This window comes from Pristis pectinata, chromosome 10 (assembly GCF_009764475.1).
Source record: "Pristis pectinata isolate sPriPec2 chromosome 10, sPriPec2.1.pri, whole genome shotgun sequence".
Taxonomy (NCBI): Eukaryota; Metazoa; Chordata; class Chondrichthyes; order Rhinopristiformes; family Pristidae; genus Pristis; species Pristis pectinata.
In genome coordinates, this window is record NC_067414.1 from 13,857,899 (window position 1) to 13,878,755 (window position 20,857).

General features: G+C 44.4%; 1 protein-coding gene across 1 annotated transcript in view; it reads right to left on the bottom strand.

Moving 5' to 3' along the window:
* The window catches only part of dst (dystonin), a 464,609-nt gene that overhangs the window by 241,846 nt on the left and 201,906 nt on the right, over positions 1–20,857 (bottom strand). Inside the window, 15 exon segments of the mRNA XM_052024808.1 lie at positions 464–639; positions 1,151–1,308; positions 3,167–3,350; positions 5,159–5,285; positions 7,802–7,956; positions 8,389–8,541; positions 9,052–9,177; positions 9,267–9,362; positions 9,781–9,885; positions 10,539–10,700; positions 10,801–10,878; positions 12,275–12,403; positions 14,169–14,628; positions 15,496–15,650; positions 15,774–15,867. Of these exon segments, the coding sequence (XP_051880768.1) occupies positions 464–639; positions 1,151–1,308; positions 3,167–3,350; positions 5,159–5,285; positions 7,802–7,956; positions 8,389–8,541; positions 9,052–9,177; positions 9,267–9,362; positions 9,781–9,885; positions 10,539–10,700; positions 10,801–10,878; positions 12,275–12,403; positions 14,169–14,628; positions 15,496–15,650; positions 15,774–15,867 (2,358 nt within the window).

The following is a 20,857-nucleotide window of genomic DNA, read 5'->3' on the forward strand; positions in this document are numbered from 1 at the left end:
ATCAGGGGGATGTCAGAGGTAAGTGTTTTACACAGAGAGTGGTGGGTGCGTGGAACGCACTGCTGGCAGTTTGTGGAGGCAGATACATTACGCACATTTAAGAGACTCTTAGATAGCCACATGAATGATAGAGAAATGGGGAGGTATATGGGAGGGAAGGGTTAGATAGATCTTAGAGCAGGATAAAATGTCGGCACAACATTGTGGGCCAAAGGGCCTGTACTGTGCTGTAGTGTTCTATGTTCTATCTATGGAGGGAAATAAACAGTCGACATTTCGGGTCAAGACCCTTCGTCAAGTCTGGCTTCATCAGTCCAGATGAAGGGTCTCAACCCAAAACATTGATTGTTTCCCTCGCTAGATGGTGCCTGACCTGAGTTCCTCCAGCAGTCTGTGTGTGTTACAAATTATTGCATTGTAGATTTGCCAAAGAGGATAAAATATATGATGTTTGAACCCTTACTTATCCAAATAAATGGAGGAGAGTGAGTAGACTTGGTTGAGATTCTGCAGCACTACGTTCAGCTCCGTCCGCAGGGTGGGGGCCGAAGATGAAGAGGCTTGACCAAAGAATTTGTCGCACTTCTCTGTTACTTTTTCCAGATCTGCAATAAGCTCCTCCAGCTCACTCTTTAGCTTCTGGTGAGAGAAAGATGCAAGTGCAATCAGTCCGGTGTGGTGACCAAGTACTTACAGTGCTGGATTAATAATCCACAGATCACAAGTTCAAATCTCATTGCGTGTGAATTTAAATTTACTTCAATAAAAAAAACTGGAAATTATTACTGATACTATTTGCTGGAATCAGTAAGAAGTGATAATCTCAGATTGTTATATAAACCCAATTGAATTACAAATATACCTCTCGGGAAGAGAAACTACCTTCCTTATCCATGTGAATCGCAACCTCTTAAGTTCTTTTTAATAAACTACCTTATCATATTAAGTCAATCTGGAATGGATAATAAATGCTGTCCTTAACAGTGAGGCCCAGGAGTCAGAATGACTCAAGGTCAGCCTTCAACATTGTGTGAAACTTAAGAATAAAACTACCAAACAGCAACTTCAATGTTTCCTGAAGTAGTAATTCTAGTGCTATCCAGGTACAGGATTTCAAACGCCAATGTGAGCGAGATCTCCTCAGACTGACCTCTTGCTCGGAGATTCTTTGCACGCTTTCCTGCAGGTCGTCCCGTTCCAGCGGGGTGCGGATTTGGCGGATCAGCCGCTTCTCACAGTTCTCCACTCGGAGCCGAATGTTTCGCACCTCGGAGATGAACAGGTTGCATGCCGACTCCTCTTGCTCCTCTGGTTTAGTTGGAAGGTCAGAACATTTAATGCTTGATTTCTTATTGAAAGTAAAATGTCTAATGCAGGCAGTCCCGGGGTTACGGAAGGGTTCCATTCCTGGGAACTGTCCATAAACTGATTTTTCCATAAGTCTGAAACATCCATTTTCTGTAGTATCGCTCTACATACTCTACGTAAAATTCTTTCATTTCATTGAACATTCATCCTAACACCACCCATAATTAAAAACATACTGTATCCAGGCATTACTGAATACCTTGAAACATTTTTTTTATTACTAGCTTTAAAAATGTTTGGGAGAATTTGCACAAAATCGGATTTCTGTAAGTCAGGTCCTTCGTAACCCGGGGATCCCTTGTACACCTTCAACTTACTCCTTTCCCTTTACAATCAAACATCAGAATTTACTTCCCACTCTCTCCTTCCTTAGGACCACATTCAAGTCTTTCTCAATCCTGTTACATAGCCCAGTTCAGTTGCCTTTCCTGCAAATTAACTGTTTATTTCACCCACCATTCCGTGACACTAGCTGACGTGGTTAGGGGATACTCCGTGGTGAGGTTGAGGGTTGGCTGGGGGACGGAAGGAATGTTGTCATCTTGAGCTTTGAGGTTGGCTTTACAGACTGGCTGGCTTCCCCATGATCACTGAAAACGTTGGTTTGTGTCAAACTGGAGCAGTGAGGACTCTCGAAATTCATTCCGAGCCCTCTGCCTGGAATTTACACGTGGCCAGTCCCCCATGACTCACCCGGAGCTTCAGCAGAGACACCTTGAACAGTTCCAGGGTTTCCACCAACGTTGCATCAAAGATCTGTCAGAAACTTCACAGGATTTCAACCCTGACCCAAGTGTTACTCTGCAGTGTCCCGTCTAAGAAGCTTCAGTGATTGGAGGATGCAGTCAAAGGGAAACTGATTTCGACAGGAACATTCAAAGATGGACCAAAGTGTGATGTGGCGCAGTGTCACATTCATAGGAGGCTGGGTTAGGGAAATGGAAGGTACTGCCTCTGATGGTGAAGGGCAGGGAGAACCACTGAATGATCAGGGGTACCTAACTGCATGGATACTGCCTAACAACCAAGAACATCACTTCATGCCCCAGCTCCTGGGCTCCACAAAAATGAGTGCCATGAGGTGAAAGAATTGAACATGACTGCTGGCCCTACTTTTGGTGGAGTGTTTTGAGCAGAGAAAGTCCATTGCAGATTTGATAGAGGTGTTCAAAATCAGGAGGGGATTTGATCGAGAAAATAAGGAGAAACTATTTTCAGAGGACACAGATTTCAGCTGAACGATGAAGATTTTTAACCTTAATGCAGTGAGCTCTCGCGGTCTGCTTGAAAGGATGGAGAAAGCAGATCAGCACTAACTTCCACAGAAGAATAGATACATGCATGAGGAGTAAACATTCACAGCACCACCGAACCGGGCTACAGGCCATCCATGGGTAATGGACAGGTGTCCATAAATCAGAAAGTACACAAAAATTCACTTGATATTGTAACCATACCTCCACAGTATTGCAATGAATGGCATCAAAGGCACATAAGACTGATAAGAAAGAACAATTACTGAAAGTGGGGGGGGGGGGGGGGGGGGGGGGGGGGAAGAGAGAGAGAGAGAGAGAGAGAAAACTAGTATTGCTGTCTGTAGGAATGAACATACGTATGTATGTCAGACTTTTGAATTTTGGTCATTTTATGGGAGCTCATTCGTATGTATGGGTGTCCAGAAGTTGGATGTTCGTAACCCAGGGATGGCCTCTACTTGGAAAGTCTTATCAAGGATCAAACAAAAACATAACAGACCATATCAGCTCCGTGGCAAATTGCTATGATTTTACACATCTACCTCTTTCTGCTGACTTCAGAAGATCTTCATAATACTGTTTGCAGAACTTGACTTCTCTCTCCAGCTGGGTTCCATCAGTGACTGAGAAGGCCTCGGACTCCTGACTGTCCTCCAAGAAGTCCTTGAGGTGCACCTGTAGGCTGCTGAGCACCTGTTGGTGTTCCCCTGGCAACATGGTCTTTATCTGTGCAAAGGAAACATGTGCTATGAAGATCACAGGTAATAAAAGGTCCTGAACTTCCTTTGGCTCTTCAAGGATAGAAAAACAGCCAATCATGTTCACAGACTGCCCGGCACAAAATCAGGACTATTGGCCCATCTGGTCTAGACTTGTACTTTGATCCATCTGAGCTTCCTCTCAACCGCTTCATCTAACCACTTCAACACCTTCTCTTCCCCACATCTCTTACTCTTAAAACAACCTATATTTACACTCTGTCTCAACAGCTCCTTGTGGCAGTGAGTTATACATCTTAATACTCCCTGGATCAAGAGATTTCACCTAAATTTGATTAAATTCTAACACTTGGGGGAATTTGAACTTGAGCTTAAGTACATCAAATTTCAGTGGATAAATTGAGGGTTCCATTGATTATACTCAAATGGTCTCTCAGCATTTCAGACTGGATCAGCTTCTTTGTTCCTGTGAATCGAGAGATTAGTGCTTTATATAAAGGGTCAAGCTAAGTACGAACAAGGGCTGCAACATGCATTTTTCACCAACTTTTCTAGTGCTGATTTGCGGCAGATTGGATGGAACAACTGCATTACGTGGCACCTTTAACATGATAAAATTTTCCCAAAATGCTTCACAGGCTGTTATCAACCAAAATTTGACACTGGCTCAAAGGAGGAGACATCAGGATAGGTACCCCAAAGGTTTCACCAATGAAGGAGGCTTCAAGGAGGGCAATAAAGGGGTAGAGACAATGGGATAAGAGAGGAAGTTACAGAACCTAGGACTTAGGCAGTTATAGTGATACCTCCCAACCCCAGGTGAAGGAAAGTAGGATCTTGGGCATTGTAGTAGGGAGAGGTGAAGTAACGGAAGGATCCTAACACAAAATTAAAGCTGGAAATGGAGGGGTTCAGTGAGCAAGAGCACAGGGAACAGAGGGATCCCCACTTAACAAGAGTTAGGACGCAGGCAATAGCTTTGGATGAACTAAAAGACTTATCGTGGTTGGAAGATGGAAGGCCAGCCAGAGGTGATGGAGGCGACAAAAGAACGGTTGAGGGTTTCAGGACATGGATGCTGACAGGTGATGTAATGGAGGTGGGAATAGCTGGCCTTATCTGGAGCACGTATCAATTGTCCAAAGCTCAATGAAGCAGCAAACCATCTGGTTGAGCTCCAGGGAGAGGGACGGACGTGGTGGCAAGGGAACTGAGTTTGTGATGGGAACCAAAGGCCGTGGTTTGGTTCTTCCCAAACCGACAGTTGGAGGAAATTCCAGCACATCCAAGGTTGGATGTCCATCAAGCATTGAGAAATAGCAGAGTGCCAGGAGAGGTGGTGGTGGGGGCGCGGCTGAATATCAGTGTCGATAGGGAGAAACCAACACTATGTTCAGCTGATGTTATTGAAGGGCTGCAAGTAAAGGAGATATAGGAAGGGACAAAGATTGATCCTCAAAAGATAGTGAAGTAGTGTGCGAAAGCTAAGAATGAAACAGAATTAGAAGATGCTGGAAAAGAAGCAAATTAGTCCAGAAACATAAAAGGCATGAACAGGTGCAGTTCCTTGTTGGAAATGCAAGATGAATAACTTCTTTCTTATAGTAAGAAAAGAGATGGGAGGGAAGGAAACTCATAGCCCAGGTAACGGGTTCAACAGCCCAACAAGAAATGATGGATAGGTACATCACATCATCCCAGGAACTTAAAGTTCCCACTTCAAAATTCCTGGAAAAAACAATTGTCCATCCTTTTACAAGGTATTCCAACCAACGCAGTCAAGGATGGAACAGATGGAATCCATGAAATATTTACCGAGGAAACATTCCAGGCACGGATGGTGGCGATTTCATTCATCAGGTAGTGCCAGGACACAATGCTCTTCATGTTTATGTGGGACTGATGCCAGAGAGCCAGAACATTCTGATAGAGTTGTTCAATCCTGAGAGAAGAAAAAGGGAACATTTCACTTATTTTGCCATTTTAAAACCAAGAGAAACTTGACTAATTCAGACTGGGATTGTAGGCTCACTGGGGGACTGAACTGTTCCACCATCAACTGAGTCGCAACATCAAAACACCGTTGGCTACTGTCCTGTTTCATTTACCATCAAGGCATCTTTCACTGAGTTTGAATTGCGAACCTCCTCAACAATTTAGACAGTCATTTGCCTACCACAGTGGGTTTATCCATGAAGTGATTAAAGAGTGCCGTGTTATCAGAAGTACCACCTTATAGATGGGATATCACAACAAGTCTCTACCTGCCAGATGTGGTGCAAATGATAAATGCACTTCTTTCAATTATCTACATAGCAAGACACATTTGCAATTTAGGTCACTATTGCCTACAGAGCATTGCAATGTGTAAATCAGCCCTGCAAATACCCAACAGCTAGAACTTCATTTCAAAATAGCTTTGTTCCCTTTTTAATGAACGGTTTGCTCTTTTAATACATTATGTGAAGCACCAAAACTCCCCTGTACCATCCAATTACAGACACAACAACAGGGGAAAGGAACACCAAGATTATGAGCTCAGTCAGTCAAACAGCTCTCCGAATGTGGAACGATGCCACGTTAAAGGGTTTGGTCAGTTCCAGGTCAGACCACAAGGTGGCCTACCATACCCATGTAAAGACTGGTGATGGTTTCTAACTCAATAAGAACTTGGACTCTTTGGGGGCCTAAGTATTGTCAGAAGCTTTTGTAAAATGAAACAATTTTGAATTGGACGCCCTGTTGTAAGGCACACCATACCACATGTGCAGAGCAAAATCCCACAAACTACTGTGATAACGACTACGTGATGGATGTTCGGCTGAGGGATGAATATTAAATCAGGAGCGAGGGAAGAACTCCGAGATAACCCTGGAATCTTTTTCGATGGAGCAGACAGCCTTGGTTTCACACATCATCTGAGAGCCAGAGGAATCGGCAGGACTACAATAGCAGAGCCAAAAGACCTTGGTCAGTCTGGACAACGAAATAGTGACCAAAATCTTCCATTTTCTGGGGAATAAATGTCCATATATCTGGTGTACTGTGGTGCAGAGATAGGTGCCAAAAAGCGTGCTTACCTCTAGTCTTATTAGTAAGATGTTTGTGTTAAGATTAATGAAAATTTAGGAGGATCCCAAGGCCACACAAGAGAACTGTGCTGGATAAAGGTGGCCAGGATCACGCCGAGAGTTTGCATGCAATTTGGACAAAGTCACCGAACCACTTTCCCCAGGGCATTCATGAGCCTCACCTGACCAATCCAAGGCCCCAAGCAGTGGGGAATTGTTTATTGATCCTGCAGCAAGATTTGGAACAAACATTCACTCTGTCAAGCACGGGTGCACAGTGGCTGCACCGTTACTTGTCCAAACTACTCTAACAGCACCTCCCAAAAATGCAACCCCTACCACTAAGAAGGACAAAGGCAGCAGGCACATGGAAACACCACCATCTGCAGGCTCCCAAGTCATACACTGACTTGGAAATATACCGCAGTTCCTGCATCTAACACTGGGTTCTAAACTCCAAGGGAGACCCTTCACCAGAAAGACTGCAGTGGTTCAAGAAGGCAGCTCACAGCCACCTACACAAGGCCAATTGGGGATGGGTTTTAAAAGCTGGCCTTGCCACTCATGTCCACATTATGAAAGATAAATAAAAGCTCCTCAAGCATGAACATGACTTAAAAACCTCTTGTATATTAGCATGTGTGCTAGGCCAACAAAATAGGCCAGGTAGTTCATGGGCTCCTGCTCTGACCCTTTCAACAAGATAGCAGCCATCTCCCTATAAACCTGGAGGGCCCAGATTTGCGCTTTAAAAGGGAACAACTCTCTGGACAGGTTTCAGCTGCCCCAAAACAATCTTATTCACCATGGCAGTGTGTGGGGTGTCACTGCCACCCAGGTTGCAAGTCTAATAGCTCCATTTTGAAGCTACTTACTGCCCCATGAGTAGTAAATGCACCCAATAAATTTGTCCACATGAGTCAACCATCCCCTTATGACCAAGGTGGCTTAAAAGTCCAAATGTAACATTGCCTCATGTATTGTCCATTCTTCTCCAGCTCGGTGCAGTCCCCCAATAAAGGGATCAGCACATCTTCTGAATTGATCACATTTCAGAATCACGCCTGAGAATGGGAGGCAGGATGGGGGAGGAGGGAACCAGTTATCAGTCATTTATTCAGCAACCAGGGTCTACTTCAACTGTGCACTATAGCAAACAGTCTACAGAATCTACTTAAAATGTCTCTACCCACAATTGCAGCCCCATCTCCTGAAAACAATGGAGTGATTTTTTCCAGTAAATGGGGTATAGCAAACTCTGCAAGTAAAACAAACCCAGTCAATGCAGCACAGTGGCAAACATGATTAAGAAGAGAATTTCCTAATCACCTCCCTGTGAGTTAGGGAACCATGAATCACAATGAAAAAACAACAGCCCTCTCCTTACCGGCTTGCCATCTCAATGGCTTCTTTGTTTGGTGGAGGAACTGAAAAGCAAACGGATGGAACCATGGCCTCGTTCCCAGTGGGACTGATCACTTTCCATTTGGCTCGGTGAGAGTTGTTTTCCAACAAACATTCATCATCCTTGTAAATAGTTATCTGTTTAAATAAGAGAATTAGTGCAGAATTTCTCCAAACTCACACCCACAAGCAGATGGGAGAACTTGTGAATGTTGCTACAATCAAGAGCTTGTACTTATTTAGCTTCCACCACATGCTAAAAAATTCCAAAGATGCAATTATCAGGTAATATTTGAACTGAGTTGCCCAAGGATAAAAATCAGGACGTGTTCCCAGATAAACAGGTAGATTTTAATGGATATTGTAAATGGGGAAAGAGGGATGGAAAGGTTTAGAGAGGGAATTTCAGAGCTTGGAACCCAGGCAGGTGAAGGCATCGACATCAATAGTGCAGCGTTGAGAGTCAAGGACAATTGAAAGGCCAGAATTGACCAGATATTTCGGATGACTACAAGGCTGACGGTGGTTGCAGAGACAAAAGCGGCTTAATTTTCATAAAGTGTTCCGAACCTCAATTTGTTTGTAGTCACAGATGGCTCTGATGGGGATGGAGATCCTTGTAGGATTTTCAGGATTCCTTGGCTTGAGTTGGACAACTGCCTTTGCCCGACTCATGAGACTTGCTACATTACTCTTGTACTGAAGCAGCTGTTCCTTCTCATCCTGAAATACATGAAAATAATACGTTAAGCAGAGGAATGGAAGTTCTTCCCTGGTTGCACTGCTGATCTTTCAGGCAAGTTGGACAAATAACCTTTAGAGAAGATAAAACTTGACGAACAGACACTCACAGGACTGCCTCTATGAATTCATACAACCTGCGCGGGTGTCAAGTGTTTTGTGTAGATTCAACTATACAATAACTGTACCATCAGCACCACAAATTCCAAACCAAGAGCTCCATCAGAAGCCTTGCGCCTATCATGTTACCAGTAGCAACTCCATTTCACAAGCCACTGTTATGGACAAGGTGAGATAGCTCATCGTCATCTATGTCACTTGGGTTCCAAAAACACTGGAGACCTCATATACTTCTATGTATCCATGCATTCCAAAGCTCACTTCATTAAACATGATGTCCTTGACCAAATGCACAGCGGAGGCAATATTTTGCAGTGGAAATTCCTGTTTGGTCACTTGGACTATGCTGCCTTGCATCAATTTGGGTCTCACCATAGAATCCTGAACCAGGTCCTCCAGCCTCACCAGACTGCTGGACTTGTCACCATTGTACTTCCTCTTGATCGTCTCCTGCAGGTTCTTCAAGTAGTCCATGGATTCTTTGGCATCGTTGTAAAACTGGAGATGGCAACAGAAAGAAAAGTGTAACAAGAGAGGCAGCTCACAGCTTTCCTCGACCCTGCTGATTGGAAAGATTGGACACCTACCTCAAAATAAGCGGCATTTTCTTTCAGATGTTTCTCAACGCAGGAGCAGAGCTGCAGGATCCAGCTCCACTGGGTCTGCATGGCAGCTTTGAAGGCCTGGGGAAATAAAACACAAGAGCTCTGTTCTCACCTGCAACCAAACATGAGCAGCACCATTCAGCAAAAAAAGCATGAAAACGCACACCATCCGGCTTCCATCCCGCTGTTGTAAGACTCTTGAGTGGATCTCTTGTATGATAAAGATGAACTCTTGATCTCTCAGTCTACCTCGACACGGCCCTTGCACTTTATTTGTCTACCTGTACTGCACTTTCTCTGTAACTGTAACACTATATTCTGCGTTCTGCTATTGCTTTTCCTTTTGTACTACCTCGATGTAATTATGTTTGGAATGATCTGTCTGGATGGCATGCAAAGCAAAGCTTTTCACTGCACCTCAGTACATGTGACAATAATAAACCCATTTCAAAGGGTGCAGCAATAACAGGCCGGCTGAAGCCCAGCCACCGTTTACCTCAATGGTCGCCCGAGCAGGATGCCGATGGAGGAGCAGCTTATCCGCCATTTCTTGCACCGATCTCATGAGAACATCTTTGTCTTCCAGCTCTTGCATTAATTCCTGTCACAAACAGTGAGGACAATATATAAAACAGCTAAGCTTGAAAAAATTGAAATGCAGAGGAAACAAAAGCTCCTAAGTGATCCCCGCATTGGGAGAAGGTGGTTTATTGCTGACTGTTAACACACTAATCGAATACAGGCTGGGGAAGGGCAGGTTTGAGCACGGGATCCAGGATAACTCGCCAGAGCAGGTTGGAGACGTTGCCTTTCAAATGAGATGTAGAGCTGAAGCTTTGCCAGCTCCCTGGAGTGATCTAATGGCACTATTCTGAGGGAAGTTCAGCCCAAATTCTTCTACTTCCACCAGCATCACTTTCCAAAAAGAAGCATAACTACTCACATTCCACCTTGCTGTGCCAACTACCAGTCATGGTTCCCACATTACAATAGTAACTACATTTCTGAGGTATTCTGCTGGGTTGCAAAACGCTTCCAGTTGTGAGGGAGACATAAGAGACTGCAGATGCTGAAAATCTGGAGCAACACATGAAAAGTCGGAGGAACTCAGCGGGTCAGGGGACATCTATTGGAGGCAGTCGATGTTTCGGGTCAAGTCCCTTTACCAGGGCAAATGGGTTTTGAAATTCTAAATGTGTCTTCCCTACAAACAAAACCTACAAACCAATAGCCTTGCCTACAGGGATTACATACTGCATGGTATTCTTTCTTTCGCAACATGCTGGAATTCCTCTCACTCCAGTCGTAAGCCACCTCTTCTTCCTCCTTCTCGTTCAACCAGATCAGCTCGGTGGTTGCCCTGGATACAAAACTATGCAGGCTGTCAAGTTGAGAGGCTCGGTCCCTGGAAGTGTCCTTCAGGTGTAGAAAGGATGAAAAGAGCACCTAATTAAAACTACTTACTCTGGATTCAAGTACTTGTCTGAGTGTGAAGAGAGGAGTGACAAGGTCTCACCAAAAGCTTGCTGTACTGGCTCTCCAATGCTCTCAGCTTCTCAGAGTAACTCTCACAGAGCGGTGGAGTCATTTGTCCCTGGTTAAAAGAAAAATCTTCACATTATAACTGCAAGGGGAAGGTAAAAATTCAAAACTAAACTAGATTTAATCCTGCCATTGAATACTATCCCTACTTGACCAGCCCTCAGCATCAATCAAGACGAAAATACTACGACTAAAAGCTGGTGAACAGGTACAACATTGGAAAGAGCGATGGAACAAACTCTTTAATCAGTCGAGTGCTGGAATACAAGTAATCTTATAGCTGTACAGAACTCCAAGTGGCTCCCATTTAGAGCACAGTGTTTAGTCCTAGGCATGGAAGGACAGACTGCAAATTCACCAAATGATGCTCTGGCTTAAAAAATGGATTGAAGACACCACCTTCACATTCCCTCAAGTATATTGGATTAACGGATGATCTAATGGAGCTGTTTGAGAGGATTGAGAGAGCCGGTAGATAAACAGAGAGACTGCTCTGGAAGAGGAGTCATTTGGATCATTGTTGAGAGATAGTTCGGCAGCCCAGAACTCTCAACAACTTTCAAAACCGAGATATATTGGTTTTTGTTGGGGAAGGTATTGAGAGATATGGAACCATGCCAGAATTGATCTGAGAGGCTGAAAGGCCAGCTTCTGTTCCAATTTTATTCAAAGCATCACATTCAATGCAAAAACCAGAGGTCAGAGTCCTGTCTGTGGAGCAGTTGACACCTCCTGCTGATTGGCTGTAGAGGTTACCCCTAGCAGTTGGTTAGCAAGTTTGCCCGTGACCTCAGTAGAAGAAGAGGGAGGCCAGAAACATTTGTTGAACACAAAAGCAGGCCATTCAGCTCCGTGGGGTCCTGGGCAGCTTTCATGCTCTGAGCAAGCTTCTCCCCGCATCAACATGCTATCTCATCCTCTCTCACTTTCCCTTCAAGGCATCAATCCTGCCATCAACTCCACTTATAAAGGAAATACTGACTCCACCTCATCTCAAAGCACTTTCCCTCTGACTATACTAACCTTGGGTGTACTTTATTGTGAGATAAGAGACAAAGTAGAAATAAAACAACAGAAAATGACAAACTAAAACAAAAGTTGAATTTTTTTGTAAATGGAAGCTAGGCTTCCATTGCTTCCATGCTTCCATGCCATTGCTCCATAAGGCAACTCAATATTTCACATTTATGAGTCTACATGGCCCTCACAGTTCCATAAATCACAGAGGAAAGCCATTTGGTCCACTGTGTTAGTGTATGGTCCTTCAAACAGCAATCCAATTAGCCCTATTCCCTCTGATCTCCCTCTGCCCTTTGCCTCAAACTCCTTCAATAAGACCACAATAAACAAGACCCTTATGTGAAGTATTGATTTCCACAAATCTAATTAATTTCAGGAAAAACACAAAAATTCGAACAACTTAAAATGATTCTCAAATTAACAGTTACCTCGGCAGCTCTCGCTTCCCTGATACTCGATTCAAAGTCTTCTATTGCTCGGTGAACATTTTTGTGATTTTCTAAATGACTTTCGATGCTGGGCAAATCGGAACCCCACTCGGCACGATCGAGCTGCACCTGGCGTTGGCCAGAATAAATCACCATTAATCAGAAATGTCGTCAGCAGCAATATCAATGCTCAAGCCCACAGGGCCGGAGAATCAGACCTTTACTGCACATATATTCTTACAACGTGAAAGGGGGCCATTCAGCCCATCAAGCTTATGCCAGCAATCCCATTGGTCCTATTCTCCCACTTACTTCCTTCACACATGGCCATCATCTCCCCCCGCCCCCAGATTCTCTTATCACTCACCTGCACAGGGGGGATAACTTACAGTGGCCCATTGACCACCTAGCCCACATATCTTTGGTATGTGGGAAGAAACTGGAGCACCTGGGAGGAAACGCACACAGTTACAGGGGGAACGTGCAAACACCATACGTGATGGAATCTGGGTCGCTGGAGCTGTGAGGCAGGAGCACCGACTGCCACACCACTGTACCACCCAATGAGATGTGCTCTGGGTGGGACTCTCTTTATTAGAGACACCAGCTGTATCAGCATAAACCAGGGTAAGGTGCAATATCAATGCATATCCAAGGCAGAGCTCCGAGATTAAGCTAAAAGTACAGTTCAGTTGAAGAGGAGATGGATTTAGATTGGAATAAATGTTTCTTGTTATAAACTTGTTCATGTGAACAAAGCTCACAGTACTGCAGAAAGCCAGTTGGAAAATCAAGAAAAAAAAGGATGTACGTGCCTTAGAGGGAGTGCAGCGAAGATGCACTGGATGGGTTGCAGTGATGGCAGGTTTGCCACATAAGGAGAGATTGAATACACTGGAGCTGTATTCTTAACAGTTTAGAAGAATGGAGATCTCATCGAAATTTATGATATTCTTAAAGAGTTTGATAGGCTAGTTGCAGGGCGGGTGCTTCTCCTGACTAGGACCAGTTGGCGTAGTTTGAGAATAAAAAGGTAGGGTGTTTAAGACTGAGGCGAGGAGAAATTCCTTCACTCAAATTGCCTCCGTCTTACAGCGTCAGAGACCCAGATTCAACCCTGACCTCGAGTGCTGGCTGCGTAGGAGTTTGCACATTCTCCTTGTGACTGGGTGGGTTTCCTCCCACATTCAAACACATGCAGCTTGTTTGGTTAACTAGCCACTGTAAGTGGCTCCTGGTGTGTAGGTAAGTGGTTGAACCAGAGGGGAATTGAAGAGAATGGACACTGGATAGGATTAATGTAGGATTAGTGTAAATGGGCAGTTGATGGTTGGTGAGATTCGATGGGCTAGAGGGCCCGTTTCCAGGTGTATCACTCTATTGCTCCATGATTTGGAATCCTCTACACAGAAGGGCTGTGGAGTCTTCGTCATTATGTTCATCCAGAACAGAGAACAATAGATTTCTGGTGATAAGAAGAAGATATGGGGATATTGTTGGGAAATGGCCAAAGTGATAAAAATCAAATCAGTCGATCTTGATGAATGGTGGAGCAGGCTTTGAGGGCCAGATGACCTACTCCTGCTCCTATTTCTAACGTCCTTATTTAGCATGAACTGGAATTCAAGCCTGCTTTGTTACAATTTGATTTTGCACTGTTCAAAGTATCAAACTGACACTGTCTCCCATGTTCAACATTATTTGCCCTCCAGTAGATGTAGGGAAAAATTGTTTGCTACCTCTGGACAAAGAAAAATTGATTGAGTGTATGGAAAGGAATCTAATCGTAAATTGGCCATGCTGGTAAGGCCCTGTTAGCTAAGCTATAAAACAAAGTAAAAATGCAATAAGAAGAAATTGCAACCAGATGGTAAATGTTTTATTTTACAGTTACCTGCATTTCTTCCACCCAGCTCAACAGGTCCTGCAGAAACTTCATGTTGACCTCTTCCTCCGTCAGAGATTGGTCAACGAATTGCGATCGCATCAATGGTTTTCTGATTTGCATCAGTTTCACAGTCTGGAGTGTGTCAGTGTCCATGGTGGGGACAAAACCTTGAATAAACCCATGTGCCAGGACAGGTTTTAAGCCGGAAGACAATGTTGCTGGCAAGCTGGGCGTGAGAACTGGGGTTGATCCATGGGTCAAGCTTGGTGTCAAGCTCCGAGATAAATTAGAGGTCAAGGATGGTGTCAAACTCTGGGAGAAATCAGAGGAGAAGCTCTGATTCAGACTCTGAGTTAACCCTGCCATCATTAGCTGGGTCTGATCTGTTGACGAGGAACGTCCTTTATTGTACACCGATGAACATTCAGACTTCAGTAACATCAGCTCATCACGGAGCTTTGCAACCCTTCAGGAAGAAAGTCACATTAGATTATGGAATGAGTTTCATTGGGAAAAGTTCAGCAAAATTCATAAAGGTGCAATTAATAACAGTTCGTTGTGAAAAGTTGACAATTGGCAGACAATGTACAGAACTTGGATACACAGGCCCTGAGGGGTTTTGAAAGAAAGGTTTAACAGACACCCCTGCACGCAAAAAAGCTTAGGTGGGCATCTTGGTCGGTATGGACAAGTTGGGCTGAAGGGCCTATTTCCATGCTGTATGAATCTATGACACTATGTCTGTCTGACGAGCAGCTGAGCCACACAGACCAGGGAGGTACTACCTGCTTTTCCTTCTCTCCAAGTTACTGACATTAGGTAGGCATTGGGGCTCTGCAATTGGCCTCAGCACACTAGGGTTAGAGGACTGAAGGGGAAGCAGTCAGGGCTTTTGCACGTTTCCTCCAGTCAGGGTCCTCTGTTGGAAGTTTAGACAAGGCAGGGATATGAACATGCCACACTGACTCCACCAACCAAACTCACTCATGCTCCTGATCAGGTTCCAAGCTTCCACATTACAACCCAATCTACATTCACAATCCCTTCATTAACTTACAACAGATTGAGATCTCCTGAACTCATGATGGGTGCCAAAGAAATAGCCACCTGGGCAGAATACTAAACCATCACCAACAAGTACAGGATGAAGGAGGAAAATAAAGCAGTTTTCTTATTAAAAAACTTCATATAAAACAATATAAAAGATATATTACCACATCAAAGAGTGACCTTTGAAGCTGCCATTTTTATAACTCAATTCAAGCTGAAACAAAGTGAAATTCCGGGATTAATTCAGACAGCATACTTTTGCCAGTGTGATTTACCATCTTACCTTTGGATGAGTTGGTCTGCCTGATAATACTTTCCATCGTTAAGAATCTGGACATCAATGATCTGTTGCCGGATGAGATTTTCACATTCCAAAAGATACCCTGCAACCTCGGTTTCATTTTGAAACTGAAGTCCTGACTCCAATCGTTTTGCGTCCTGAAACAAGTTGTGTATTTTTTTTATATAAGTACAGCAGCACAGAGACTCACACCAGTCGATATCAAACTGCCTGTTCACACAACCAAAATACACAGAGCAATTCCACAGGGTGTTACTTACGAGTTGGAGTGAATTTCGTGCCAGTATCAGTTTATCTTCACATGCTACGCTGTCACAGTGAAGTCTGGAGGCAATCTGCTGCAACATTTCCAGTCTACAGGAGATTAAAAAATAAACAAATGAAAATAAAACTCAAACTCCAGGGCCATAATTTTGATATTGGATTGGAGTGCCAGCAGCCCATTAGAAACTTCTCCTGATTTTAATCAACAGTGACTTCAATAGAAATAAAAATATAGAGAACCAGGCAGCTCTATACTGAAAGTTAGAATGATCTCCTGAATTTAATCAATGTTTAGTTATTCTGAATAAAACACATTTGGTTATCTTCCTCTGAACATCCCTTGGTTATTTTACAGACGTTTTAGAATGAACAACTCACTTCTGTGCTTCAGGGTACTAATACTTGTTGGGAGAGATTGATTGCTTTTTATAAACTGGGAGTGTCTCGATTAAAAGCCTTTGAACTCTCAGCATTGGCATTCTCATCTTCAGTGCAAACACGTTAAATAAAAAAGAGAAAAAAAAACACCTAAAGGTACGAAGAGTACTTTCACCTCAGCCTGTCAACTTGATCTGGTCCCCTTTGCCAGGAAGCTTCAGGCAAAAGGGAGGCTGGACTGAGATCCCAGTAACAGGTTCAAGCAAACAGAAATTAAAGCACAGAGCAACCTCGAAACAACACAAGATTGGAGGGCAAGGGGCAGAGGTTTGAAATGAAGGGAAGTCACCAAAATCACAGATCACAGAGGCGATTTCACCCATCATGCCAGTGACGTCGAAATGTTTGGTCATTTCTCCAACTGGAGCAGGAAGTCACCAAATTAGTGACACTTTCCAGTTGTCAACATTATTTCTGGTTCATATTAAGCAATAAAGTCAAGATCTTAGAACAAAGCTGCTCACCATTCTGCCTGTACTGGGGCAGTAGACAAACCCTTCTGATTAGTTCTGCTCCATCTGCATTGTTCCTGTAGCCCTGCAAATTTTTACCTTTCAAATATTTATCCAATCTTTTGAAGCTTACAAATCAATCCCCTCCCACCACGCCTTCAAGCAGTGAACTGGTAAACTTCAGGCAGCCAGGTGCATGGTGTCAGTGCCCAGTTCAAAGATGAAGGACTTACCTGACACCATCCAAGTCGCTGCTTGAGGACGTCCAGGAGTTAACAAAGGTTCTCCCTCCAGAGCTGACAGGGGAGAAGCTCTCGACAGAGCTGGTGCTGTCGCTGATGCTGTTGCATGGGGAGGGCTGTGTGTTGCTGCAGAAAACGATTGCCTGGTGGCTCATCTTCAACATATCTGACAACGATGCCACTATCAAACCTTCCGTGGCACTGCCACCAAAGCAATGAGAAAGTACAGCAGACTCCGCTGGTACACCATGCCCTCACAGCACAGACTGCTCTCAGCAGCTGGCCACACAAATACAAGTACAAGCGAGTCTTCACTACAGACTAAATCAGTCCTACGTTCTGATCAAGCGGTCAGGAATGTGCTGCTGGGCACACATACCTGTTCCTCATTAATTCTGTTATTGATAAATCTGGGACACTCCTCCCATTTCACTGCCTCACCTACATACGAAACCACAAAGCAAGCTTTTATTTCACCAGAATCCATTTAATACTCCCTTTCAGCGATTAAGAAAAGATCATTTTTAATATCCTCCCACTAAGCCAATCCTGAGACACCTGGATAGACCAGTTGAAGTGGAACTTAGACAGTGAACTGTACTGATTAAAATTTTCACTGCTGTGATCAGACTCAGAGCCTTGAACCCGTTAATTTCTGCAGCTAGATATATTTTTGCATAGTAGGGGAATTAAGGGTTATAGGGAAAAGGCAGGTAGGTGGACCTGAGTCCACGACCAGATCAGCCATGATCTTATTGAATGGCGGAGCAGGTTCAACAGGGCAGATACCTGCTCCTGCTCCTATTTCTTATGTTCTTATGTTTCGTGGTACATCTGTAACTGAGTCACAGAGGGATAGAGCACAAAAACAAGCTCCTCAGCCCAATGAGTCTGCACTGACCATGAAGCAATCTTTTTCACTAATCCAATGTTAATTTCATTTTATTCTCCCCACATTCCCATCAACTCCTCCCAGATTCTACCATTCAATTACACACTGGAGATAATGTACAGCGTCCAAATAACTTGCCAACCTGCAAATCATTGGGATGTGGGAGAAAATCAGAGCACCCTGGGGGAATGCACGCGGTCACAGGGAGAACGTGCAATCCCCGCACAGACAGCACCAGAGGTTAGGATTGAACCCAGGTCACTGGAACTATGAGGCAGCAACTCTCCTGGCTGTGCCCTGTGCCACCAATTCTTCCTCAATACCACATTTAAGTACTGCACCCTCTTTATCAAATAAGCCCATACCAATCGAGTTACCAACAGTTCTCCAATCCGTTAGTGATACATATAAATCCTGCTCCCTCCTTTCCATAAGGTAGTGAACCCATCCTGGAATACAGTTCAAGGTAGGACCAGCTCTCAAGTGGACAAGCTGAACAGGTACACATTACAGAGCCCAGGAATGTACACAACACACACCCACGGGCACTTTCCCCAAAGGATCAGGATCCAAACCAGGCACACTGACTGACAGTTGGGGCTCAGACTAATTGAACGTGTGACACACAACACGACTGAATGGGTGACCGCTTCGTCGAGGACCTTCGCTCCTTCCACCACAACAGCCAGGACCTCCCGGTGGCCGCCCACTCCAATTGCACATCCCATTCCCATCCTGACACGTCTATCCATGGCCTCCTCTACTGCCACGTTGAGGCCAGGCACAGATTGGAGGAACAACACCTCATATTCTGCCTTGGCAGTCTCCAACCTGACGGCCTCAACATCGATTTCTCTAACTTCTGGTAACCCCTCCCCTTCTTTTTCTTCCCCCCCCCCCCGCCACTCCTTTGTCTTCCCTTATTCCTGTGGCTCCCTTTCCCCACCTTGATGACCCCCCCATCTCCTCTCCTCCCCTCCTCCATCCTTGATTCCAAGGTCCACTGCCCTCTCCTACCGGATTCCTTCTTCTTCAGCCCTTTGCCTCTTCTACCCATCACCTCTCAGTTTATTACATCTTCTCCCCCTCCCCCACCCACCTACCTTCCCCTTCTCACCTGACCACACCTATCACCTGAACTCACCTGTCCCCCTACCTGTGTGCGCTCCTCCCCCTCCCCCCCACCTTCTTATTCTGGATTCTGCCCTCTTCCTTTCCAGTCCTGAAGGGTCTCGGCCCAAAACGTCGACTGTTTATTTCCCCCCCATGAATGCTGCCTGACCTGAGTTCCTCCAGCACTTTTTGTGTGTTGCTCCAGATTCCAGCATCTGCAGAATTCCTTGTGTCTCCACACTACTGAGTTCTTTGGTCTCTCTCAGTCAGTGGAACACAAGGGGGTGTATTTATCTCATAATTCATCAAGGGCATCGCGTAACTACTTTCTACTTCCAACGCAGCATCAAGACGATGATGAGTGTTAATTGCAGCTCAGCGGCAGAATGCACATCTCACAGTCTGCACAGTTGTGGATTCAAATTCCACTCACATACATGTGAAACTAGCTGGTGTCACAGTGCAGTCATGAGTGAAAATATGTTTTGTTGTTTCCCCTCTAATCCTTCTACCTTTAAAATGACTTTGGTTTTTCAACACTCAGCTAAGGGAAATATGTCCTTCTTATTTACTCTATCTAGATCCTTCTTAACTAAGTCTCCCCCTCAGCCTTTCTGCTCCAAAGAAAGCAATAGGAGCTTATAACCTACAGCTAAAAATTAAAATAAAATAGCTGAAATAGTCCTTCATCATTTTCCAGTCCTTGAAACTCCCCATCAATCTCCTCTGCACGCTCTCCAGCACGTTCACAACTTTCCTGTAATGTGGTGCCCAGAACTCTGCAGAGTGCTCAACCTGTGAACTAACCAGCATCTTGGACGGGCACGGTAGTGTAGCGGTCAGTGTAACGCTATTACAGCGCCAGCGACCCGGGTTCAATTCCGGCCACTGTCTGTAAGGAGTCTGTACGTTCTCCCCGTGTCTGTGTGGGTTTCCTCCAGGTGCTCCGGTTTCCTTCCACATTCCAAAGACGTACGGGTTAGGAAGTTGTGGGCATGCTATGTTGGTGCCGGAAGCGTGGCAACACTTGCGGGCTGCCCCCAGAACACTCTATGCAAAAGATGCATTTCACTGTGTGTTTCGATGTACGTGTGACTGATGAAGATATCTTATCTTGTACAGTTCCAGCATAATCTCCCTGATCTCACTTTCCCAGCCTCAGCAAATAGAGGAAAGCATCTGCATGCTGCTTAACCATTTTGTTAACTTATCCTGCTGTAATTCAAGTTTTGAAATGTACAAGTCCTTCTCTCCTTAGAAACAGACTTGGTTGTTAGACAACATGTGAAAAACTGAAGCAGATAATTAAAACCACCCAGATCACACTAAAATTTAAAGCCTAATTGCTGACACTACAATCACTATAATTCTTTCTGCACAAAGGTAGCTTTCATCGAGCATTTCCCACCAAGATTTTCGGCTTACCCTGCAATTTATGAACTTGAATCTGAAACTCAATTTATTTTCCTGGCTTCACTTCAAAAATAGAACAAACCCTTTCTTACTATGTGATAAAGTCATTAATGTTGGAAAGAGTACAAGAGTTTTAAACAATATCAAGGATAAGTTACTTAATAGTAGCAAACAACAAGTTACAAATGAAGCTAGACAGCTACAAAGAAGAAAAAAATGCAGCTTATTGTGGAGATGTGCACTTCGCACATGGAGTACAACAACTTGCAGAGCCTAGAGACATAAGTGCCTGAGGATGCTGGAATCTGGAGCAAAAAACAAACTGCTGGAGGAACTCAGCAGGTCGAGCAGCATCTGTGGAGGGAAATGGACAGTACATATTTTGGGTCGAGACCCTTCATCTGGACTCCAGCAATTTGTTTTTAAGTCATGCAATGAACAACCTGCTGGAGGAACTCAGCAAGTCAAGCAGCACCTGTGGGAGGAAAGGAACTGTCGACATTTCGGGTCAAAACCCTACACCAGGACTG